The sequence below is a fragment of the Pinus tabuliformis genome, chromosome 9 (assembly GCF_031772625.1).
Source record: "Pinus tabuliformis cultivar Carrire ecotype Pingquan chromosome 9, CPIR1, whole genome shotgun sequence".
NCBI classification, from domain to species: domain Eukaryota; kingdom Viridiplantae; phylum Streptophyta; class Pinopsida; order Pinales; family Pinaceae; genus Pinus; species Pinus tabuliformis.
In genome coordinates, this window is record NC_142307.1 from 117723896 (window position 1) to 117747634 (window position 23739).

The 23739-nt window shown below is 39.8% G+C and overlaps 1 protein-coding gene across 1 annotated transcript; it reads left to right on the forward strand.

Moving 5' to 3' along the window:
* Positions 1-11131: 11131 nt before the first annotated feature.
* On the forward strand, positions 11132-21037 carry LOC149147365 (uncharacterized). The gene is made up of 3 exons (XM_089441810.1): positions 11132-11180; positions 20066-20222; positions 20878-21037. Exons 1-3 carry the CDS (start codon positions 11132-11134, stop codon positions 21035-21037), a joined length of 366 nt encoding a protein of 121 aa, XP_089297936.1.
* The last annotated feature ends 2702 nt before the right edge of the window (positions 21038-23739 follow it).

Consider the following 23739-nt stretch of genomic DNA (forward strand, 5'->3'; position numbering starts at 1 on the left):
TATTGCAGATATTCCCCATGGTTTCAATATTCCAAACATTTGTTATGATATTGACCCTTATACTTATCAAGCTTTTAATAAAGTGGTGGCGGGATTTAAGGAAGTGACGTCATCACCATTATGGAGATTTGTGACATTTCATTCAGACACACAATTGGCAATGTTATTTTCAAGCTTCAAGGGGAAAACAAATTCAAGGATGCAGCTTACATGGTAAGATGTTTAAAGGTATATTTGATTAATGTTGAAAAATTAATTTATGTACAAGTTAATTGAACTTTTACTATTTTATGTTACAGGCAAAAGTCAAATCTTCTTGACAATGAAGATCAACAATTTATAAATGACTATGAGTTCATTCATATTGATAGTTGGGCAAAAGATGATAGCCATATGTCTATGATTTTTAATCGGGTGGACAAAAAGAGTCATAGCCAAATACTAACTTATGATGCTGTTGTGAGAAAACTAACATATGAAGACAAAGAAATGAAAGGAGAGATAGTTAACATTTATCAGAAACCACAATTATTGATTAACTATCTTATAGACATATGTTCAAATGAAGGAGATTGGGTTCTGGATTTATTTTCTGGCTCAGGTACGTTTTGCCACATGGAATTGAATTTCAATATGTTCTTTTTTTAATTAATATGTCATTGTACTAATTTACTTCATTATTTTTTTGTGCTTGATAATTAGGTACAACACTAGCATGCTGCCTTCAAAAAGGAAGAAATTGCATTGCAATTGAGAAAGATCCATTACAATGCAATTTCATTCAGCAAAGAATTAATGCTCTTCAATTTCTTCCAGATGCAATGCAAGAAATTGGATTGAAGAAAGGGGACTTTAGTGAATCACGTGCGGCAAAAAAGGCAAAGGAACCCCAACCACCATTACATGGAATGTATGGAAAGACACATATTGGGGGATTTGCAGACATGAAAGACCCATTAGAAGAGGAAAATGAGCAAAATGAGCAAAATGAAACAGAAAATATTGTGGAAGAGGACAATGATGAAACTCTAGAGGACGAAGAGTTTGGATTACGTGACATTCTTGATTAAATTTAAGTTATGCTTGTAACTCAAGCTTTGCAATGTTTTGACTTTGACATTTTATGAGAAGAATAAACACTCAATTAGGGTTGTTATACGTTCAATATTGGTAATATGTGATTTTTGCATTGATTTTTAAGTTAATCATTTTTTTTTGAAAAAAAAGTAGTTATTATTAACTTTTTGACATGAAATTCATAAAAAAAACTATTATTTGACCATTTTTAGTTAATATTTTTGTATAAAAATTGTGATTTTGACATGTTAATTCTAGCAAAAAATTATCAAAACGTTTAGTTTTTTTGTTATATTTATGTTAAAAATGGTTATTTTTTATGTCCATTGTTAAAAAATGTTGTTTTTTAGAAACAATTATTTCATGTGGATTGAAAAATTAATTAAGGATGTCTAAATATGTAGATTATCTAAAATTCAAACTATCGACTTTCTAATTTAAAAACGCAAAACAATAAAAACCCCACTAAAAAAAAAATAAAAAATTAAGATAGAGAACAAGAAAATATGAATACAATGATGACTTCAAAAACTATCAAATTTAGAAAATAATTTTTTACATTTCACACACTAGAAAATTTAAAGTCAAAAAATAGGTCTTTTAAAAAAAGGGTGTGATGCAGAATACTCACTTTTTAAAATCAGGATGAAAATCACTACCATTCACTACCATTCTAAAACTTAATGCACATGAAAAAAATTAAAGTTCCAAAAACCATGTTCTTAAAAAAACATGTGTATTCTGCATCAACACTTTTGAAAATCGAGTCATTTTTTTGCCACCTCTACAAAACAGGTAACAGTATCAGTTCCCGTTTCAAAGTTTACATTGTTTAGAGATCCCTTGACTCTTTTTGAATTTAAGTATGTTTTGGGATTCAACTGCGTTAAGTAAGTCATTCACGTATGACCATTTCCATGAGAGGTAGTCGTAACTGACTAATTTCTCATGATTTTTGAATAGTTCACTTAGCACGCATTGCATCGGGTGATGCTCACAGGGGTGAAGAAGAACTAGTGAAATGAATCACATAGCATCAATCATCACTTCCGGGGCTTTCACCCGGTAACCAGGACTTCCCAGGAGGTCACCCATCCCAGAACTCCTCTGGCTCAAGCGCGCTTAACTGTGGATTTTTCCCCACAATCAAGCCCACTTAGCTTGCTACCCCATTTGCAAAACCTTAGCAAGTATTGTGCCTCATGAACCATTCAAGTAGAGATCCCTTCACCCCTGTGAGCGTCACCCGATGCAATAGTGCTAAGTGAACTATTCAAAAATCATGAGAAATTAGTCAGTTACGACTACCTCTCATGGAAATGGTCATACGTGAATGACTTACTTAACGCAGTTGAATCCCAAAATGATATCTAATATAATGCACTATGTAAACCCCCATACTTAAACCTAGAATATGCTTCATCTGAGTTCGAGATCGAAGGTTGTGGCAGGAGGGAGAGCGAACTAATGATTTTTTTTTTTAGTTTTGTAGCGTTGAACTTGTAATGTGGCGATGTATATTCCGTGGTGGTGTCTGTTTCTCTTCATTTCATTTTGGCTTTGCATGCCAGAGGCTTTTGTTTGACTTATTTTCATTTGGGCTTAGCGTGCCAGAGGATTTTCATTGAAAATGAAGATGAATATGAATACAGAGTAAAGAAGTGTAGTGCCTGTTAGTGTCAATATCTTCATCCCTCCATTAGTGATCAAAATTCTCTTGTTGCATTGCATTTTAGGTGTCCCATCCTATCAGCTGCATTCCATTACAATCATGGATCATCTGATGGCAGTGGAATTTTATAAAATTTTCCCTCATGATCTTTACCTCCTGGCCCATTTTCAGGTCATTTACAGTGATTTTTTGTCTTTACATGTGCAAAAAGTCATTTTTAGGGTTTTAGGTCTCATTAGGTCTAGGGTTTGTCCTCAAGGTCTTGTAAAAGATCAATAATGGTCAGCAGGCGCATGAGGAGGTCAAATAAAGTCTCAGAATAAAAAATTTCAATAATCACATGCTCAGTAATTGATTTTTCCTCAAAACAAGGTTTTGAGGAAAAACAAAGTTTTATTGTTTTATGCATAAAAATTTCATGTGATTTCATTTTTCCCATATGTAATAAGTCCGAGACGCAGCCCTAGTCACCTTGCCAAGCTCCTGCATACCAGCTCCTGTAATAGAGTCAAAAAAGTCAAAGCATTTAGTCCATCAAAGGCAAAAAGCAAGTCAAACTGCCAAAACAAAGTAAGAGAAAAGAAAACTTTAGAAAGGTTCGTTTTTGTAAGTGAAAAATTAAAGTCCCTTGTATTTAAAGTGTTCTTCATGTTGAAGGCCTCATTTCAAGTGTTAAAGAGAAAAGAACAAGTCAAAATCGCGATTTTGGACGAAGGAAGGCAATTTGTAGCAAAACTGTGAAAGTTCTTGAGGTGTGACACAACTGGGTTGAAGCGCGGCACCCCTGGCCAATGCGGCGCATGAAGCGCATGTTTAGCACTGAAATTGTAACGGGTGTAATGCACCTGTTGGGCGCAGTGCACCTGTTAGTGGGCGCGGTGCACCTACCTTCCAAGCCCAAAATCCACTCAAATCACCTCCTCCAAGCTCCAAATCTTGCAAACATCATCTCACAAGTAATTTTAACATTCCTAAGTGCCATTGCAAGGGTTTTAGTTAGTTTTCATGGCGTGTAAATAGGTGAAAATTAAAACCCTAGTTTGCTGCATAGTTACACTGAAAAAAATGGCCAGGGTTTGCAAAGTTGTCATTGTTGTTGTTTACCCCCCTACATCATTTTCATTTCCCTCCACTACACTCCCCTCATTTCACATCCCCTACCCCTCTCATACACATTCATCCTATTCCCCTATTCCAAAAACTAAAAACCCTAATACCTAATTCCTATTTTCCCCAAAACCCTAATTTGCTTTCTCAAAACCCTACCACTCCCAAAAACCCTATAGTCAGCATATAATCCCTCACTCAGTGTCCCAATCACCAATCGCTTTCATTAAACAGAAAATACCTATTGTTGATATAAAATCTCTTCATACTCATCGCTTCAAAGAAAACAGTGGTAATTATGGAGACAGATTCACCTTATGACAGAGATGAGGAAACAGTGAGTGATTCCTCTCAAGAACTTCATGCACCTAGAAACCCTCACAAAGGAGGCAAACACATCTGGGAGGAGCCTACTACACTTACAGAACTATTGGTTTGTCCTCTTACTGTAGCATGCTTCAAACATCAATCCTGCTACCAGTTCTGTGAGATGGTGGAAAGAGTCAAATACCACCATGAGCTTGCTAGATTGTTTGTCCTCCATCTTCACAATGGCCAGGTCAATTTCGCAAGTGTTACATTCAATTTGACACCTGAATCTATAGCTCAAGCAACAGTCATTCTGAATGTGGGAGAACAATGGAACAAGGGACAACTGGTTGACGAAGAGAATTATGAGCCTTATATCAAGGCTAGCTATAAGAGTCATATCAATAGAGTTTCCCTTTCAGATACCTTCAGGACACATATGCTCCATTGATGAAGCTCATAATCAAATATTTCAGCTATGAAGGCAGATTTTCTCGCTTGTACACCTACCACATCAGATTATTGATGCATTTCACTAGGGTGAGGATCATGAACCTCCCCTATTTCATGTGCCTGAATATTGAGAAAATGACCAAATTTGTGAAAAGAAAGCCTCCTCATCAAACAATACATCATTTATCACTTTGCATTGATCAAGATTGTGGTGTTGCATCAGCTGAGCTTGCTGAATGTTTCATGGGATGATTTCATTTCACATGAGGTTTTCACAAATCCTCAAGTGACCCCATCAATTTTTCATGAGGCAGGAGGGCCTTCACATCAGCAAGAAGTGCATGAGACTCAAACACCACTTACCAAAAGGGGACAAGGAGGCTATTTGCAGCGACAAAACGAGTACTATCTCCACCTGGGATGGAAGGGGTCTCGTTTCCTTCAACAACAAAGCAGGTACAAGACAAAGGTAAACAACCAATGCATGATGAGGGGCCTTTGGAAGGTCAAGAGACAAATTTCATTCTCATTCAAGATGAGGACACTGATTTGGGGCCCCAAATCTCAAGACTTAAAGAGATCATCCAGGAAGAAGAAGCTGATATTCATGGCTTAGCTCTTAACCTAGAAAGAACTAAGTGGATTATCAATTATCTTGAGCAAAGAAATAAGCAACTGGAGGATCAGCAGACGATCATGGAGCTGCAAAACATAAGGGAAAACCGGCAAGCAGCCAAGAGGAGGAAGATCAAATTGACACCACTAGAGCAAGAGATTGAAGCTGATCATGAATATTGGCTAGAAAGGACAAATATGCACTTGGAGAAGCTGCTGGAGAAGGCCAACAGAGAGAAAAATATGTTGAGGCACATGGCCTATCACTATTTGGTGAGAAACAAGATTTGCAAAGTGAGAATAAGGATCTTGAAGGCCAAATTGAGGAAAACTTTGAGGAGGAAGAAAGACCAAGATAGACTCAAAAGCTAGGCTGAGGCTTCCTTAGCCCAACATAGTACTTGATGCAGGTCACTGAGCTCAAATTTCAAGAGATTTGGCACATTTTTTGTCAATTTTGAATTTTTGGAGGAAAAAACAGGATTTTCTACTTGGTGCGTAGCGCCACCTGGCGCTCGCTTTTGCTAGGGACCTCCTCTAGAGAAAAACTATACATTTTTGGATTCCTCATGCAAAATTATGAATACCCAGAAATGGCTAGAAAGTTTTGTCAAGTTTTGAGCTTCCAAAATGGTAAAAAACACCTCAAAATTTCCCTTTCTGTCCCTTTTTGTCCACACAGGAAGAAGTGTTGGGAGAGCTCACTTTTGGATGGGCAAATGGACTCCAAATTCAGAAATTTCACTTGTTCTAGAAAATAAACAAACAAACCTTTCCAACAAGTCCACTTGGAGAAAATTTGGTGCACAGGAAGACCTCCAAAACTAGCTGAAAAAAGGCGCTTGGTTGAGGGGAAAGTGCCCCTAGGGTCCTTTGGGTTAAGACTCTACCAGACTGAAAATTGCTTATTCAAAGAAACACACACACAGCCATTATCTTTACTGTAAGCAAATTCTAATGTTGAGGGTACGTACCTAAGGTCCTACATTCGAGAAGGCCTTTAGGGTCCAAACCCTTCTTGGAATTCCCTTCTTTTCCTTTGACCTGTAAAACAAACAAATCAAAGAACACAGCAGTACATAGACAAATACTTATACATAAACCATCTTCATGCTATAAAGTTAGTTATAAAAATATTTAAGTAACTACTTTCATAAGAATTCAAAACAAGAATCTCATAAGCACAAAGAAAGATTGTTTCGGGAACCAAGACGTGTTTCTTTATATAAAGGCAAGTAAAGTACATATAACGAAAAGATTTCACCTGAAACACCTTCAGCAGGTTCCAAGCAAAGCTTCCTCCTGGATTCGTTCCAGCCTCAAGCCTCCAACAAGAGCTCCTTCCAAGTCTTACTCAATGGTGATATAAAGAATGAATGATCACCAATACACATGGAAACAAGGGTTTCCTATGCAAAATGGGGGAAGTGCAGAAGGCACCAAGGACTTCAGACCTGGTCTAAGGGGAAAATCTCAGCATAATAATCTTGCTCTCTTTTCTCTCTCCCTTAGGCCTTCCCTTTGATGTCTTTTTATACCATCTCCAAAGTAGTTTTTTAGTTAGGAGTTGGTTGGGAACAGTTGGGCCACGGGCACTAACAGGTGATCAGCAGGTAAAACCCGCAATCTCCGCCCGAAAATAAGGAATTATTTATTTTTTTAAGTGTTTTAATACATACACGCGGGTTGGGTATACACAGACCCGCGTGTACACGCGTTTAACTCAGGGCAATGTCGCGTATAAGGGACAAAACACTGTTTTTTAAATTTTAGGACTAGGTCTGGAAGGAGGGGTTGCCCTAGGCCATGAGTGCAGCATCACAAACCATAAGAGTGAGATTTGGAGCTATAACAGATGCCCCCTAATATATGAGGTCAGAAGGGGAACATGATGGCCAAAATATATTATGTAAGTACATGGAAAGGAAGTCTGTCGAGAAACCGAGGAGGACTTCACCAGAATTCAGCCTGCCAAGCCACCAAAAGGAGATCAGAAAGAAACACTGTCTGAGGCGGGCATACCCATGCTTAGAAAAAGTAAAGCATGTCCGCATATCAAGTACAAGTGGATGCACTAAGTATACAAGTATAAATGACTGGAAGATACATAATGGATCATCTGATCATACTGAGCAAGTACATGTCTGAATATCACATACAAGACTGTCAATGATGCTGAAAGATGCAACGGATCACTGATATCAAAGACTGATCCCAAAAGGTACCAACTGAACATGATGGAATAGGATGGTACTACACTGCAAACTTAGGAGCCAGCATATAGAATGTCGCCATGACTGACTGCAACATATAAGGTGGAGTGGTATCAACTAGCAGCAACAGAAGCAACTGTCAAGTGAACCAATGAATGCTGATACAACCTGAGGTCTTCACCGACCGCCGTGGTACATTTCTACACCATGGTAATAAATGATCTAAAGTCGACCATGTGAGAAATCGTTTGATTACTGGTCATTGATGTATACCGTTAACAAACGTGAGACTACTCATCGATAATGATAATGAGCGTCAAGGTACCCAATACAATCTAACAAGTGCGAATAGATGAGCTGAAGTCGAACACCTGTAAGAATCTATCGATCAGGAGACAATGATGGTTTCCCACTGTCGATAGCGAAGGATCTGCCACTAATGACTGCAAACCCCAAGGTACTGCCAAATGGACTCTAGATCTTTGCCCCAGAGCAATGAGTCGGAGTCGATAGGGAAAGATCCACTAGAAGGAAGGCATTAAGGCATCCTCCATAAATCTAGTGCGAGTGTAACCCGTAGGCCAATAATGTGGAAGGAATCGGACGAAAAAAGATGCAGGAACCCAACCGAAGTACGTTTTCGGCGTACACAAGATGTGGCTAGCGCACGGCAGAAACCCTCTGAACCAACCAATAATGAAAGCTGACACAGAGGCGAGGTATCCACCAATAGGGTCAAATGGAAACCAAGGTACTGCACGAATCCCAATGTGTGATAATGTATGCTGATGTCGAACACAAGGGAAACCACTCAGTCAAAGACCCATGATACTGATCGATGCTGAGCACAAGGTGACCTATCAATAATGAAAATAGGGCCAGGGTGCGGCTCTAGGCCTATCCTCAGAGCAAGGTGTCGTCGTCGATAAGGACAAGACCCGCCAACAAGAAGTCAATGGGGACCTTCTCAAACTGGCACGAGTAAAGGACCAATATAACTGATGTGATGATAGACATGACACTGACAACCAGGGATGGCCGACTGAAAAATGAGTCAAGAGACACCGCAGAGAGGCCGACTCAGGCTAACTTCCCTTGAACAAAAGCACGACTCAATGTGACTATGTTGCAGCATATGATGACTCTGTATAAGTTCGCCATGCAGGAGGCACGAACGAACCCTCCATATGATTGGAAGAGATAACCAATCGGGGGAGAACTGACTCAATAACAAGGTTATGGCATACCTAAGTCAAACTAAATCCCACCCATGCGGAGGAGACTTTGTTTTGAGTGCTTTTTTCAAGGGCGACACAACTGACTCTAGCTGCCAACGATAAATGGAAATAATGTCCCTGTTCCCGCTCTCTTTTTTGGAATATTTAATTTTTTTTGTCTTTTTCTGTTAAGCCGGAAAAAGAATAAAAGAATGCTATGGTACAGTGGAAAGAACGAGTGTCGGTGAAACAGATGATCTAGTTGCTGGGAAAGGAATGTTCCTATGCTCAATGCAGGGAGGTGAAAACTGGTCAGTGACACTCAGAGGTATGTTCCTTCCACGGATCAGGGTATGTCAAGTTGCAGAAGTCAAAAGTATGCAAGGTTGATTTTTCAGATGTCATGGTCAAAAGTTGGCTTAAACACGAGTCCAAGTGAAGCCGGCTCTAGGCCAAAAGGTGCAAATGGTCAACATGCAATGCAGAAGTACAACTCGACACACATAGGAGCCTCTAGGGTATAAGGCCAGAACGAAGCGAAGAAGCAAAGAGGAATTAGTCTTCCATGCATAAGTCATGGCAGGACTACAGAGGACTCCCGAGCCTACTCAAAACGAAGCAGCATGGGCAAAAAATGTCAGTGAGGTGCTAACTACGATGCCCATGTAAAGGGATGGCTCTACCATCGTGTCATGATTTAAAGAATCGGTGAGTGAAAATGGCTTACGAACCATAACACGATGGGGGGGCGACCCTACGGCAGATGTATCGGTCATATGGAGGCTAGTATGCATAATGCAAAGGAAAAATGATGTCCCTAACCTATATGCCAGTGAAAACACGATACCTGCCATGACGGGTCAGCGGTCATGGAACCGTCTCGAACTGTCGAAAAATGTCCAAAATGTCCTGAAAAACAAACCAAACTCGGCATTCCAAGCTCCCAAGTTAAAAGTCACATGAGGCCAAACAAAATAAAATTTTGAAAAAATTTTGCATTTTCAAAACTTATAAAAGGCATTTTGGACTTACCATTTTCACCATTTGACTTGGAGAGCAAAAATTGTGGAGCAAAAGGAGCAAACTTCCCTGTGACCAATTCAATCGTACAAACTTGCCGAAAACTTCCAGGTAAGCCTTAAACTTGTCTTGCAATTAATTGTGATAGTTTTTAGGAATTTTAGTTGATGTTTTACCGTTGGAGTTTGCAAAAAATTCCTTCGCGGCGTACACACGGGTTGGAAATATTGAACTCGCATATACGACAGCCCTACACGCGACTGTGTATATAGGAACCCGCGTGTGCGCAGCGAACTATTTTTATAAACAAAACTAACAGATGAAAATGGTTTTTTCTTCCAGGATGACTATCACATGGCGTGAAAGAGAGCACGCAGCCGTGGATAGTGAAGTTATGGGCAATGATGAAGCATTAGATGCCCTACGGGGATGCGGGTTTCTTAAATTCTTCAAATTGCCAAATATGAAAGCGAACACGCATCTGCTCGAGAAGCTCATTGATTATTGGGATGTCGATGAGGAAGCATTCATGATTGATCAGATGCCACTCAGGACAGAAGTGGAAGACATATATTTTATCACGGGCCTTTCCCGAAGGGGAGAGGTAGTACATTCCCGGGGCAGGACACGGAATAGCCTCAGTGTAGATGACTATGTACAAATTTACTGCCCGGGTCATCAGAAGGTCGGGAGCCAGATCTTTATCCCACATGTGGCGAGTTTGTCATTCAAGATAATCTTGTTCACCATAGCTCAAGTGAACGGATCATCCTCACTACATCAGGCATCACGGGTAACCATGAGCATGGCAGTGTACTGTCTCACTACAGTGTTTGACTGGTGTACTCCTCTTCTGGCCAACATGAAGGAACAACTCACTTCTATCAAGAGGGGATGTACCAAGAACTTTGGGTTCGGAACCATCTTGTGCACTTTCTTCTTTGAGAAGGTTCCCACACTCCGCCCCAGGGTAGTTGTTGCCATCAGTAGCCCACGTGATCCACGCATGGGCCGGCAGGCTGACCTGATGAAACGTCTGGGGGGTGGGGAAGTCCCCAGGAATGCATTTGACGATGACTTCTTTACCTGGTGGGAGAAGCAAATCATCGCCGTGGATGACTACCCCTATGCTGGGCTAGATTTCCGAGGAGATCCTGATCTAGTGTTACCACCGGATGCAGCATGGGGCCAGATTGGTAAGAATTTTTTATTGATTTTATGATTTTTTTTGGATTTTTCAAACATAATTGTAGACTTTGAAAAAATGTTTTTGGTGAGACTCAAATGACTAATATGATGATCATGTTCCAGATATTGGGCCAGTACGACCAGAAAGATTCCCACGACATAGACGGCGCGGCCGAGGAGCCGAAGAGGCGGCTACAGATACAGAACGGACCCTAAACAACGTCCAGCGACACTTGGCGAGACTAAGCTGCCTAGTACCGATGGCCGCCATAGAGGACCTTCCCCCGGATATACAGCGTCATGTGGTTGGTATGCCACGTGACAAGGTTCGCGTCTTTCGGCGCATGGCCAATGCTATAGTGACATACTTAGACGCTCATCCTGAGCCGAGGCATTAGATATGCCTGACATGATTATGGGCATTTGAGTCCCAATTTTGTATATTTTTGGACACACATATGTACACTCGAGGCGCTTTTATGATATATATATATATATATATATATATATATATATATATATATATATATATATATATATATATATACAGTTTGACTTTTTGATGCATGATTTTATGATGATGAATGATTGATATGCCAGTCTAATGCTTGATTAGCGATAGAATCAGCTAACCAATTTTGAGATCTTGGAATGTGCAAATAATTGATGTAAATAAATGATCTTTGTAACAACCTCACCCTTAAATATTGGCGATATAATAATGGATCCCTAACCCGATAAATGTTATTTAATTGAGACACTATCAATTGAGAATCAAGATATACTACCAACAATTCGATCCCATAAGAGATTGCCTCGGATAATAAATTGATAACAACTATATACTCGGCCATATTGTTTGAAGCAGGACCGATACACACGCCTCTCGATACCATCAATTGACCAGTTGGATAATAAAGTACCCAAGATGCGGAAGCAAGATTCTGAGTGTGTCGACTAGCACCATCGGCGAACCCAAAATAGACCAATTCATCCATCAGCACCTGCCACGGCAGACCAAAAAGCACTGATATCAGAAAATGCTCGACGATATATGTATAAATATATACATAAATTACAAAGAATCCATTGCCTGGTAAAACTAAGCAAAGTACTTCTTGAGGTAGAGCCCGTCAGGGGGCTCCGCCAACTTACTCCTAGGGATGTTTATAGGTACGACGATCGAACCAATCAATATACTCTCTTCGGCAAATGAATGTGTTGGAGCCAAAGGGACCGTACAAACATCACTAGTCGAACTGGAGGATCGAGATTCGACTTCATGCACAGGGGAATGAAAGTGTAACCGACGATGTAAATCTTCGAAAGGTCGATCTACGGCCGTCATTGCTTCGAATACCGCTTCATCCGATGGAAAAACAATATCCGAGCAATCCGATGCAGAGGTGGAATCAAGGGTCCGAAAATGAGCCACATCACCATCTATCTCCTTCCCTAAGGAAGAAGTAGAATAGTTATCTGCAGAGTTATCTATAGATTCATATCTAAGCTCTACTGCAGATATAAGAGATTCTATTCCACCCACCTCGTCGTCACCTGATGTGGTCACAGATGAAGCTAAGGTTCCAGGATTCGAAGAATAAGGATTTTGGACAAACTCCCTCCGTAAAGGATCCCTGGAGGATGAAATTGTATCTATACCAGCTGTAGGAGGGGGAAGATTAAACATACCCATTAATGAAGAGTACATCCCGACTCCTAGACTCTCGGTAGGCAGACGGGGTTACCCACTAAAGGAATAATAGAGTCAGAGTTTGCTTGAGGATCAACTGGACAATAGTCCAATTGGTCAACCTTAACGATTTTCCCCTCATGAGGAAAGCAAATGACACGAAACAGAGTCGAAACCATGACATCCATCTCGTATACCCAGTTCCTTCCTAATAGGAGATTATAGTCTAGGTTAGCGTCTATGACCTCTACTTCAATATTAATGACCTTTCCTCCAACACATACAGGAAAAGCCGGGATAATCCCGTATGGCCTATGAGAATGACCATCAAATGCTGTCAATAGGGTGGGTGAAGGAACAACCGACGGTGATCCAATGGCCTTCCAGCATGACATAGACATGACACACGTGGAAGCTCCCTCATCTACAACCGTCCGAAAAATATTCGTTTTCTGGTAGGTAGACTTTATCTGGAAAGCCATGTGATGAGGAAGTCTCTTTTTGACATTACTCATATCAAAAGTGAGAGCTAAGGAGTTACTTGGATCCACTGCCCCCATTGCCGATAGCAAGGCACTTCGTTGAGCAGGACATGACTGGAGAACCTCTAACGCGGACATAGCACATGGACTCTGGGCCAGATCCTCAACAATGGAGTAATTCTGGGCTGCCCTAATATTAGGGTTGATAGTTGCGCGTTTTGCGGAACCTTTCGGTACCCGAGGTATAGTCTCAACAGAAGGTCGCTCAATATGAAGCGGGTTGTTAGTTTCGGGAACTGATTTACCCTTAGAAGTCTCACCTTCACCATAATCGCGTGACCGTGTGGTCACATTAGCGTGAGCGCCCATCATGAAAACATTTGATGACTTGTCCCCTTCCTGGTTGCCCCCTGCGGAGGTACCAGGGTTTGAACTTGCGCCAGCAAGAAGTTGCTGCCCTTGGGGAAAAGGGTTGGTTAACATAGCTTGAGAACTAGAAGTTCCTTGCTGTCCTAACAAGCGTTGAGCATCTTGAATCTTGGGGCAGAGATGAGTTAGATGGTCTCCATTGCACAATTTGCAAGGAAACTTGACTTTCTTTCTCGACTCATTTCTACCACCACTAGCATTGTTGCCGGATGTATTTGCATCGAGCTTCCCATCCGAGTTCTTCTTCTTACCACGTCCTTTCTTTTTCCCATTGGAACTTTGATTTCCTTTGGGGTTATCGGATTGGACGACATTAATTGAAGAAGTTTGGGAAGCGGGAGGATTAGACAATGTGACTTGGTTGTTAGAAGCAGTTTGCAAAGACAACTGCTGCAATTGATTCAACAAGTTCACTGTAGTTGTGTCTACTGACCCAACGATACCATCCGCGTGTGGACCTGGCTTCGGCTTAGCTAAATCAACCTTAGATCCAGGAGCATCTGGCAAGTACTTTTGTAGGATCCCAGACTGAGAGTAGATCAATTCTAATTGCTGGGCCCTAAAAATGGCTTGCTCCTCAGAATAGACCCCAGACATGGAGACATCCTTGGAGATCTCGGGTTGTAAAGACTTCAAAAACCACTCGAGACGGTATTCCGGAGGAATTTCGGCTTTAATGAGCCTCTTTCTCCGTCTCCATTCCTGAATGTGATCGGAAATGTGAGTAGCCTTATCTTGACGAAAGGTGGCCAGAAGTTCAGTTCCGGCGTCATAGCAGACAGGCAACTGAAAGTGATTTAAGAAGATGTTGGCCAAGTCAGCGAACGATGTAAAGGTTCCCCCAGGCAACTCTATATAACATTTGGCCACATTACCAGTCAAGGTGCGCTGAAAGAGTCTCAACCTAATCGAGTCATCGATAAGGGAGTTAGATGAGCACCACAAATGGAATGTGGTCACATGGTCGCCTGGGTCTTCACCACTCTTCCCTTCGAATTTTGGAATGTCTGAAGGGAGTTTGGTTGGGACCGGAGGCCAGGCCAGATTATACCTGATTGGGTCATTTGTTAACTTAGTGAGATCTGGCAAGTTTAACGTTGCCAGAAACGGAAGCCTAGGAGGACCTTGGGGATTCCACCCAGAGTGGGCAGAACTCCCAAAGCTCTGAAAAGATTGTCCTGGAATTTGGGAGGCACCAGGCTGCTCGAAGTGACCAGTAGAATCGGCTGAACCAAAAGGCAAGCCTTGTGGTCCAGCAAAATTTAGAGTTTGACCAACTCCTGCCGTATAACCTCCATAACCAGCAAAGTTTCCTCCTAAAGGATTGTAGGGAGTTGATAACCCCTGATACGGATTCCAAGCCGAAGCAAGGGGAGGAATACTTTGAAATGAACTAATCGTGGTGTACGGCCTATTCCCTTGTTGGCCGATAAACGGATTCCCAGTTCCCGCGCTACTAACCCCAGGGTTATTCCAACCTTGGAAAGGATTGTTGCTTTGTCCTACTGAAGAAAAAGGCGTGGATCCTACCGTCGGGTTGGAATGTGGTATATGACCACTTCCAAAAGGAAAACCCTGGAATGAAGCCGATCCGCCCATCATGGACGTAGCGGCACTAAACGGAACCGATGGAATACCCTATGATTGGGTGCCAAAAGGGAAGAGTCCAGTACCAAAAGAATTGGTTTGGGCATTTCCACTCGTGGACGGAATGGAGGTAGACCCAACTAGTGATGTGCTCGCAAAAGATCCAAACAAGGAAGTGGAGGGGATGGAAATAGTTCCTCCTCCTTGCACCGATGTAGGGGTTTGCATAGTCGTAGCACTCATAGAAGCTATGCTTCCAGTAGTGGTCATGAATGGTAAGCGCGTAGCGTAACCTGGACTTGACGGTCTATGCGTCGGAGTCCCGACGTATTGTAATATGTCTGGATGACTAGATGGTAGTGGAGAATTTGGAGCCACTAATGACTCTGAAATTTCTTCTACCTCTATGTTATCCTCCGCTTGAAAGCGAACTCAAGAAAGGACTGGAGTGTCCCTCTCTTGCTCAGAAGTGCCAGGCCTTGCTTGGCCGCTAATGTCCCCGAGAGGAGGATCAATCTCCGATGCGTCAACCGGCGTGGGACGGAACCCACCGGTAGTATTGCCTCTGCGACTTCTAGGAGAAGACTCTAAACTTGGTGGCGAGAGACCACGAAGTCTTCGAGACCGTCTTGGAGATCGGTCAGCCACTTTGAATTTCTTGTTATGATCTAACTAAAGACTCAAAAAATTGAAAGCTAGGCCAACTAAGAGCACAGAGCACACACTATAAAGTACCTAAAGATACAGCCAGTCAAACAACTTCCACGTATTTCTGCTTCGGGTGTTTAATACCGGACACCAAAATACGAGAAAGTGAAATAAGGGGCCTTCCGAAGATAGTCTGGGATGATGAGGGCCCAATCCTATCAGCGAAGGTATCAGAGGAAGTTACGCTAACCTCCTAACAATAGCCTGCGCCGGTGCAAGCCCCCAAGCTTCGCAAGGGTGCCCTCCAGTAGTACTGTCGAGAGTGATACAACGTCAACCTCAGGTGCCACGGGATTCCCCTCCGCAGCCACCTGTGTAGATCCCTAGGAGAGCCAACTATGGGTACCAACTCGTCACAGAAGCCAGGCGGAACAGTTGTGAGGTAAGTTCGGACAAGTAGGAGAGGGGGTATCTCTCTTCCCTTTCTTCACAAACCCTCATGATTAACTCCCAGATCTGGAGCTTTCCCGGTCTTCCTAACGCTATTGGATTTTCTCTCGTTATTCAGACTCTTATGTTTGACGTTTATATGGCCTTGGAGAGTTAACTCTCCACTCGCCTAATCCAAGGCCCTAAAATCCTAAACTTGTTGGTGTAACTGACTAAAACAAAAAGTTCTAGTGGATTTTAATTAGCGCTTGATTTTATTAGGCTGTTCTTTAAGTCACAAGGTAATGGAGATGAAACTTGTGGTGTTTTATGGACGCAAAAGAAATTAATAAAACTTAGCTATATGCACATGCACTTTTTGTTTTCGATGAAGAGCAATTTCTATGAGGTTCAGAGGTACTTCTAATATAAACAAATTTTCCTTTTCTTTTCAGACTCCACACTCACAAAAACTAACAAAACTATATATGCCTAAAAAGAGATGCAAATCTATCCTAATGCAAGAACTATATGTGGATGCACGATTTAAAGACTACTCTAAAAACAAAGAAGGAAAGTTGCTGCCTTATCAAATTTGTCTTGCCACTAAAATGCTTAGATAGAAGATGATGTGTTACCAATCATTTCGTCCAAACAATAAAAACAAGTTCTAAGATAAACACAAAGCACTTTCACTTGGCAAAAAAAGGAAATCAAATGAAAAGCAAGTTTAAGAAAGCGAAACTCAAAACTTTCAAAAGATTTTCTTTCAATCAAGCCAAGAAGTCTTTTTCAAAGAATGCTCTCAAAAATACTGACACCAATGATTGATGAATAGGAAACCAAACACTTTTGTGAATTGACACCTTTCAAATGATGAAAACCCAACAAAAATAAATGCGTTTGAAATCGCTCTTGACAATCAAAAGCAGCAATGAAAGTACAAGAGATCAAAAGACAAGTTTCAAGAAAATGGTAACAAACAACTTTCCCGAAACGAATGAGCAAATGGTCACAAAAATGGTTTTGTTAAGCAAACAAAAGGGTCATCAAAACAAAATGAACACAAAGATTGAATCCAATCTTCCTACTCTGCCAAAACAGAGCAGTCAAGATTCTTAACCAGAAATCTTGTGTGTCAAAAAACAATGACGCTTGCAATCAATGAAAACAAGACTAATACTCCTTATAATTAGAGAGAGTTCAGAACAAGATGCCCCCTGTTAAACAGAGGACTGTTACTGGAAAATGACTGCTTCAAACTAACCCAAACCACCAGACAAACATTCAGCAAAAAGAAAATTTATAAATTATATAATATACGCGCCTGCAGTGATATGCAGAGTGCGTGTACACGCGACTGTAACTGAGGAAACCTGCGTATACGCGGGTTCACTTAGTTAAACTTGCGTATATACGCTTCTGTAATCCAGCAAAATAGCGTATCTGAAGATTTTCAAGAAAAATAAAAAATACAGACTGAAAAAACTGGAAAAGCTTAGAGTTCAAGAACAGATCAGACAGTCAGAGCCAGCAAACATAGGGGCTGAGCCTTGATTGGCTTGAAGACTACCCAAACTAGGAACAACAAGAGTATTGTTCCCGAGCGGAGTCGCCAATTCTAGTTGAGGGGAAAGTACCCCTAGGGTCCTTTGGGTTAAGACTCTACCAGACTAAAAATTGTTTATTCAAAGAAACACACACACAGCCATTATCTTTACTGTAAGCAAATTCTAATGTTGAGGGTATGTACCTAAGGTCCTACGTTCGAGAAGGCCTTTAGGGTCCAAACCCTTCTTGGAATTCCATTCTTTTCCTTTGACCTATAAAACAAACAAATCAAAGAACATAGCAGTACATAGACAAATACTTATACATAAACCATCTTCATGCTATAAAGTTAGTTATAAAAATCTTTAAGTAACTACTTGCATAAGAATTCAAAACAAGAATCTCATAAGCACAAAGAAAGATTGTTTCGGGAACCAAGACGTGTTTCTTTATATAAAGGAAAGTAAAGTACATATAACGGAAAGATTTCACCTGAAACACCTTCAGCAGGCTCCAAGCAAAGCTTCCTCCCGGATTCGTTCCAGCCTCAAGCCTCCAACAAGAGCTCCTTCCAAGTCTTACTCAATGGTGATATAAAGAATGAATGATCACCAATACACATGGAAACAAGGGTTTCCTATGCAAAATGGGGGAAGTGCAGAAGGCACCAAGGACTTCAGACCTGGTCTAAGGGGAAAATCTCAGCATAATAATCTTACTCTCTTTTCTCTCTCCCTTAGGCCTTCCCTTTGATGTCTTTTTATACCATCTCCAAAGTAGTTTTTTAGTTAGGAGTTGGTTGGGAACAGTTGGGCCACGGGCACTAACAGGTGATCAGCAGGTAAAACCCACGATCTCCGCCTGAAAATAAGGAATTATTTATTTTTTAAAGTGTTTTAATACATACAAGCGGGTTGGGTATACACAGACCCGCGTGTACATGCGTTTAACTCAGGGCAATGTTGCATATAAGGGATAAAACGCTGTTTTTTAAATTTTAGGACCAGGTCTGGAAGGAGGGGTTGCCCTAGGCCATGAGTGCAGTATCACAAACCATAAGAGTGAGATTTGGAGCTATAACAGCGCTACGCACAGGGACAGTGGCACGGTGCACAGGATGGAAAATTGTCATTTTTTGCCAAAAAACTCTGTTTTTCACCCAGTTTTTCTCAGTTTGACCTTTTTCTCTCTCATGGTCAAACTCATGATGTAATTTGATGTAACTTGATGGACTTTGGTGTAAAAATGTTGAAAATTCACTCATAGAGATAGATACATCATGAAAAGGTAGTTTTGAAACTGAATCAATCAATTTCCTAGATTTTAGAGGCAAGTTGTTCCACTGCCTATTTTTTAGTTCTTAGTTTAGATCTTTTTGGAACAACTCCTAAACTCATGAATTCAACCCCTAAAGCCTAGCATGAGTTGTTTGTTGCCTATATCTAGTACTTTTTCAGTCATTTTTCAAGGTTGGACTTTTGTGAAAGCTTTGAGCAGCATTGTACATTCATCTCTGCAGTTTTGGCAAAGGAATAGACCAAGGTTTGCAGCATTTTGTGGGATTCTTGTGGCAAGTTGATTTGGTATTGTTTCTTCTTTTGTAATTCAAGTTTACATGTGTTTATGTATGCCATCATCTCTCTTTGTTCAACTTAACCAAATGAATCAAGGATAAAGGTAGAATTCATTGAAGTTGCAATGCTCTACCTAGGGTTTGTTTAGTTATTTATGTTCCTACTATTTGAAGAGGATTCCTGAGACTCTCATGACCTCTCCAAATCTTCACCAATCTTAAGACTCTCCATCTCATTCAATTTGAAGTACTAAATTATTTGCCTACCTCACCCCACAGAAACCTCTGCAAAACTAAGTCCATTCCCTGGACCCAAATCTGCCTTTCATATTTGAGCCAGTGAACCATCATAAAATTCAATCAAACTCTTTTGAGTATATACCTAGCCTAAAATTAGTCTTTAAATCAGTCATCTCAAGCTCTATTGATCATATTTTCCTGAGATTGACAAGGAGAGAGCCCTCTCCCGACCTAGTAAGGTTAGCTACCAGGTTAAGCGTGGTTTGATGTTACCCTAGATCCTACCTTTCTCAACCTGAGGTAGATTTAGGCCCTAACAGTGCCCACAATTATGAGTAATTGAATGCAAATTGTATCTTCACAAATCAGGGATAAGGACGAAGGCAAGTGGAGGCCAATGACGATATGGATGATAGTGTAATATTATCAAAAGTTACTTAAGAAGAAGTATTGAATTATTTAGTGTCATTTCCTGCGGAAAACGATTCCTCTAAATTGGATTTGCTGGACAAATTACTCGAGTAACAAGCCCAATTCAGAAATTCCTCTTCAGTATACACAGACTCTTCACAACCCTGGTCGGAAGGCTACAATTGTGTTGTAGCTAAGGAAATAGATCCGGGAACAGGGAAGTTAGTGAAGGGATTTATTTTTTGTAACAATTCTTATTTTTCTAACGTGCACAAGGGTGGGAAACTCCTCATTCATCATATTGGAAGGTAACTATGAGCCGCAAAATGTAATAAAGAATGCAGTGCACAAATAAAACCAAAAGTCATGAGAAGAATTCAAAGGCAAGTTAATGTAATCCAAGGAGACTATTTTTCCATTGTTTCATTGAATTTCTCATCCGGGTAGGTTTTTCATAATTTAGTAACCACTCTTTCACTAATTTCCTTCACAATATTCATCTGATTTTGTTTGGGTATATGCACTAGAGTGAAAAGGCTATCAATCACGACTGAGAATATTAGTGACAACATTATGAAGGGAATACATAACTTAGCAAGCAGTGTATTGAGGAATTTTATGAATCAGTCCAAGGTTGGCCAAACGTTTTTCAGAATGCTACTAGGGGAAACGCTTTGTATTTCATTAGAATCTTTCAGTACATGAATATCTCTCTTAGTTTCCTTACATCCTTTCTTTGGTCAAGATTTTGTATGAATTGACTTCATCATAAATTGCAGACAAAATTATTGGCGTTGTGGAAAACACAGGGAAGGATGCCCTGATATCTACTTCTGTAGTGGTGAACAACATTGTTAAACACATGTTCGACGAAAGCAAGAGCAACAATTTCTCTCATTGTATCGATGCACAAAAAAAAATGATATGTCCATAGCCTTTTTACGTGCGTTGTATTGATTGTAGGTTTGGTGAGAGTATAGAAGAGGTTACAAAGGACACTTTTGCAGTTGTTGGGCATAGAATTTTGACTGCATGGAATATAGCAAGGATTCGGAAGGTCATAAATCTTGTTTCATCCAATTTGAAGAGTCTAGGTAAAGATCTGGAGAAAGGCATTAAATGAAATGATTTAATATGAGACCAATATGGGCCTTTGGTTCTAATAGTTTTCTTTCAGAAATAATTTGAGATACATCCATTATGACAAATCTCATATCAAATTCGATCGATGTTAGTATAAATGATATAGTTATGTCCTTCTATGTGTGATACTGTGGTTAATTCCCACACATTGGTTTAGTTGTTTGTCCACCTATGATAGTATAAACATCATATAAAGTTCTCAACTCAAACATTGGCATCTTTTCATGTTTTGGTGATTTTTTTATGAAATTATATGGAGTAATTTGTGAATGTCTCATGTTTTTTCATAAATTAAAATCTTTCACAATATATTTTAAAGAGAGTGAAAATATAATCTTATCTAAAAATGTATAGAAATCACAATCTTGTCCTTGCTCAAAATTGTATGGGAAAGTTTCAAAGTAATAATCCCAAATAATTATTTGATTGTACTGTGTCTTTACATGCTCCGATATTGTGGTTTCTTTAACTAATCAAAATTGGGCTTATGTGATTTTGTCGGACTAGCATAATCTTAGGCACCTTGTATAAGGTCAACCATGTTTTATAAAATCAATTGTGTTGAACCTTGGTTAATCATGGTCAACCATTGGCCAACATCGCATTGTGACAAAGATTATTTCAATATGAAAACCAATCATTTTCTCAACCATGGTCCAACGTTGCATTATGAAAAATATTGTCCCAATATGATAATCATGGTTAGCTATGGTCAATCATGGTCAACCTTGGTCAAGCATGGTCAACCATGTTTTGTAAATTCAAACATGGTCATCCATGGTAAATTATGATCAACCATGGTCAAACATTGCATTGTGACAAAAATTTTCTTGCTATGAAAATAAACCATGGTTAAGTATGGTCAACCGTGGTCCAACGTTTCATTGTGATAAGGATTTTCTCTATATGAAAATCAAGCATGGTCAACCATGTTTATTTTAGTGTTTACAATATTTATCTTAGGGTTTATATAACTTGGGTTTATAATATTAGTCACATGGGTTTAATAATATTCCCTTCGGTTCATAATCCCTTGGGTTTATTATTCCTTTAGTTTTATAATATCAATTATGGTCAACCATGGTCAATCATAGGCAACCATCGTCAATCATCAGAAACCATGTTTGTTTTAGTGTTTACAATATTTATCTTAGGGTTTATATACCTTGGGTTTACAATAACAATCACTTGGGTTTATAATATCGATCATTGTCAACCATGGTCAATCATATCCAACCATGGTCAATCATGCTCAAAAATATTTATTTTAGTGTTTATAATATTTATCTGGGGGTTTATATACCTTGGGTTTATAATATTAGCCCCTATGGTCAATCGTGGTCCAACGTCACATTGTCACAAGGATTCTCTCTATATGAAAATAAACCATGGTCAACCATGTTTATTTTAGTGTTTACAATATTTATCTTAGGGTTTATGTACCTTCGGTTTATAATATTAGTCTCTTGGGTTTAATAATATTCCCTTGGATTCATAGTCCCTTCCGGTTTTAGTATTAATCTCTTGGGTTTATAATGTCAATCATGGTAAACCATGGTCAATCATAGCCAACCATGGTCAATCATGTTCAACCATGTTTATTTTAGTTTTTACAATATTTATCTTAGGGTTTATATATCTTGGGTTTATAATATTAGTTCCTATGGTCCAACATCACATTGTGACAACCATGGTCAACATTTGTCCAACATCGAATTCTGACTCAGATTGTCTTAATATGAAAATCAACCATCATGAACCATCGTCAATCATTGTCAACCATGGTCCATATTCCTAGGGTTTAATATTATTCCTTTAGGTTTATTACCAATCATGGTCAACTATGGTAAACCATAGTCAACCATGGTTAATCATGGACAATCATGGTAAACCATGGTCAACCATTGCCTACCATGTTTTATAAATTCAATCATGGTCAACCATGGTCCAACATCGCATTGTGACCAACATTGTCTCAATATAAGAATAAAACATGTTCAACCATGGTCCAATGTCACATTATGGCAAAGATTAGACTCGATTTGAAAATCAATCGTGGTCAACCATGGTCCAATGTCACATTGTGACAAGGATTGTCTCAATATGAAAATCAACAGTGGTCAACCATGTCTATTCTAGTGTGTATAATACTTATCTTAGGGTTTATATACCTTGGCATTATAATATTAGTCCCTTTGGTTTCATATTATTCAACGAAGGTCAACCATGTTTTATAAAGTCAAACATGGTCATCCATGTTCAATCATGCTCAACCATGGTCGAACATTGCATTGTGACAAAAATTATCTTGATATGAAAATAAAGCATGGTTAAGAATTGTCAACCGTGTTCCAGTGTCATATTGTGGCAAGGATTGTCTCTATATGAAAATCAACCATGCTCAACCATGTTTATTTTAATGTTTAAAATATTTATCTCAAGGTTTATATACCTTGGGTTTATCATATAAGTCCCTTGGGTTTAATAATATGCCCTTGGGTTCATAATCCCTTAGGGTTTTAATATTAATCCCTTGGGTTTATTATATCCTTGGGTTTATAATAACAATCCCTTAGGTTTATAATATCAATCATGGTCAATCATAGCCTTCCATCATCAATCATGGGCAACCATGTTTATTTTAGTGTTTACAATATTTATCTTAGGGTTTGTATACCTTGG

What these genes read in the sequence shown, in the direction of transcription:
- LOC149147365 (XM_089441810.1), top strand. Translation starts at nt 11,132, where the DNA reads ATGGCCGCCATAGAGGACCTTCCCCCGGATATACAGCGTCATGTGGTT. An exon ending in TATACAGCGTCATGTGGTTG is followed by an intron (nt 11,181 to 20,065) that starts GTATGCCACGTG and finishes CAGTATACACAG; the next exon opens with ACTCTTCACAACCCTGGTCG. An exon ending in CTCATTCATCATATTGGAAG is followed by an intron (nt 20,223 to 20,877) that starts GTAACTATGAGC and finishes TATTGATTGTAG; the next exon opens with GTTTGGTGAGAGTATAGAAG.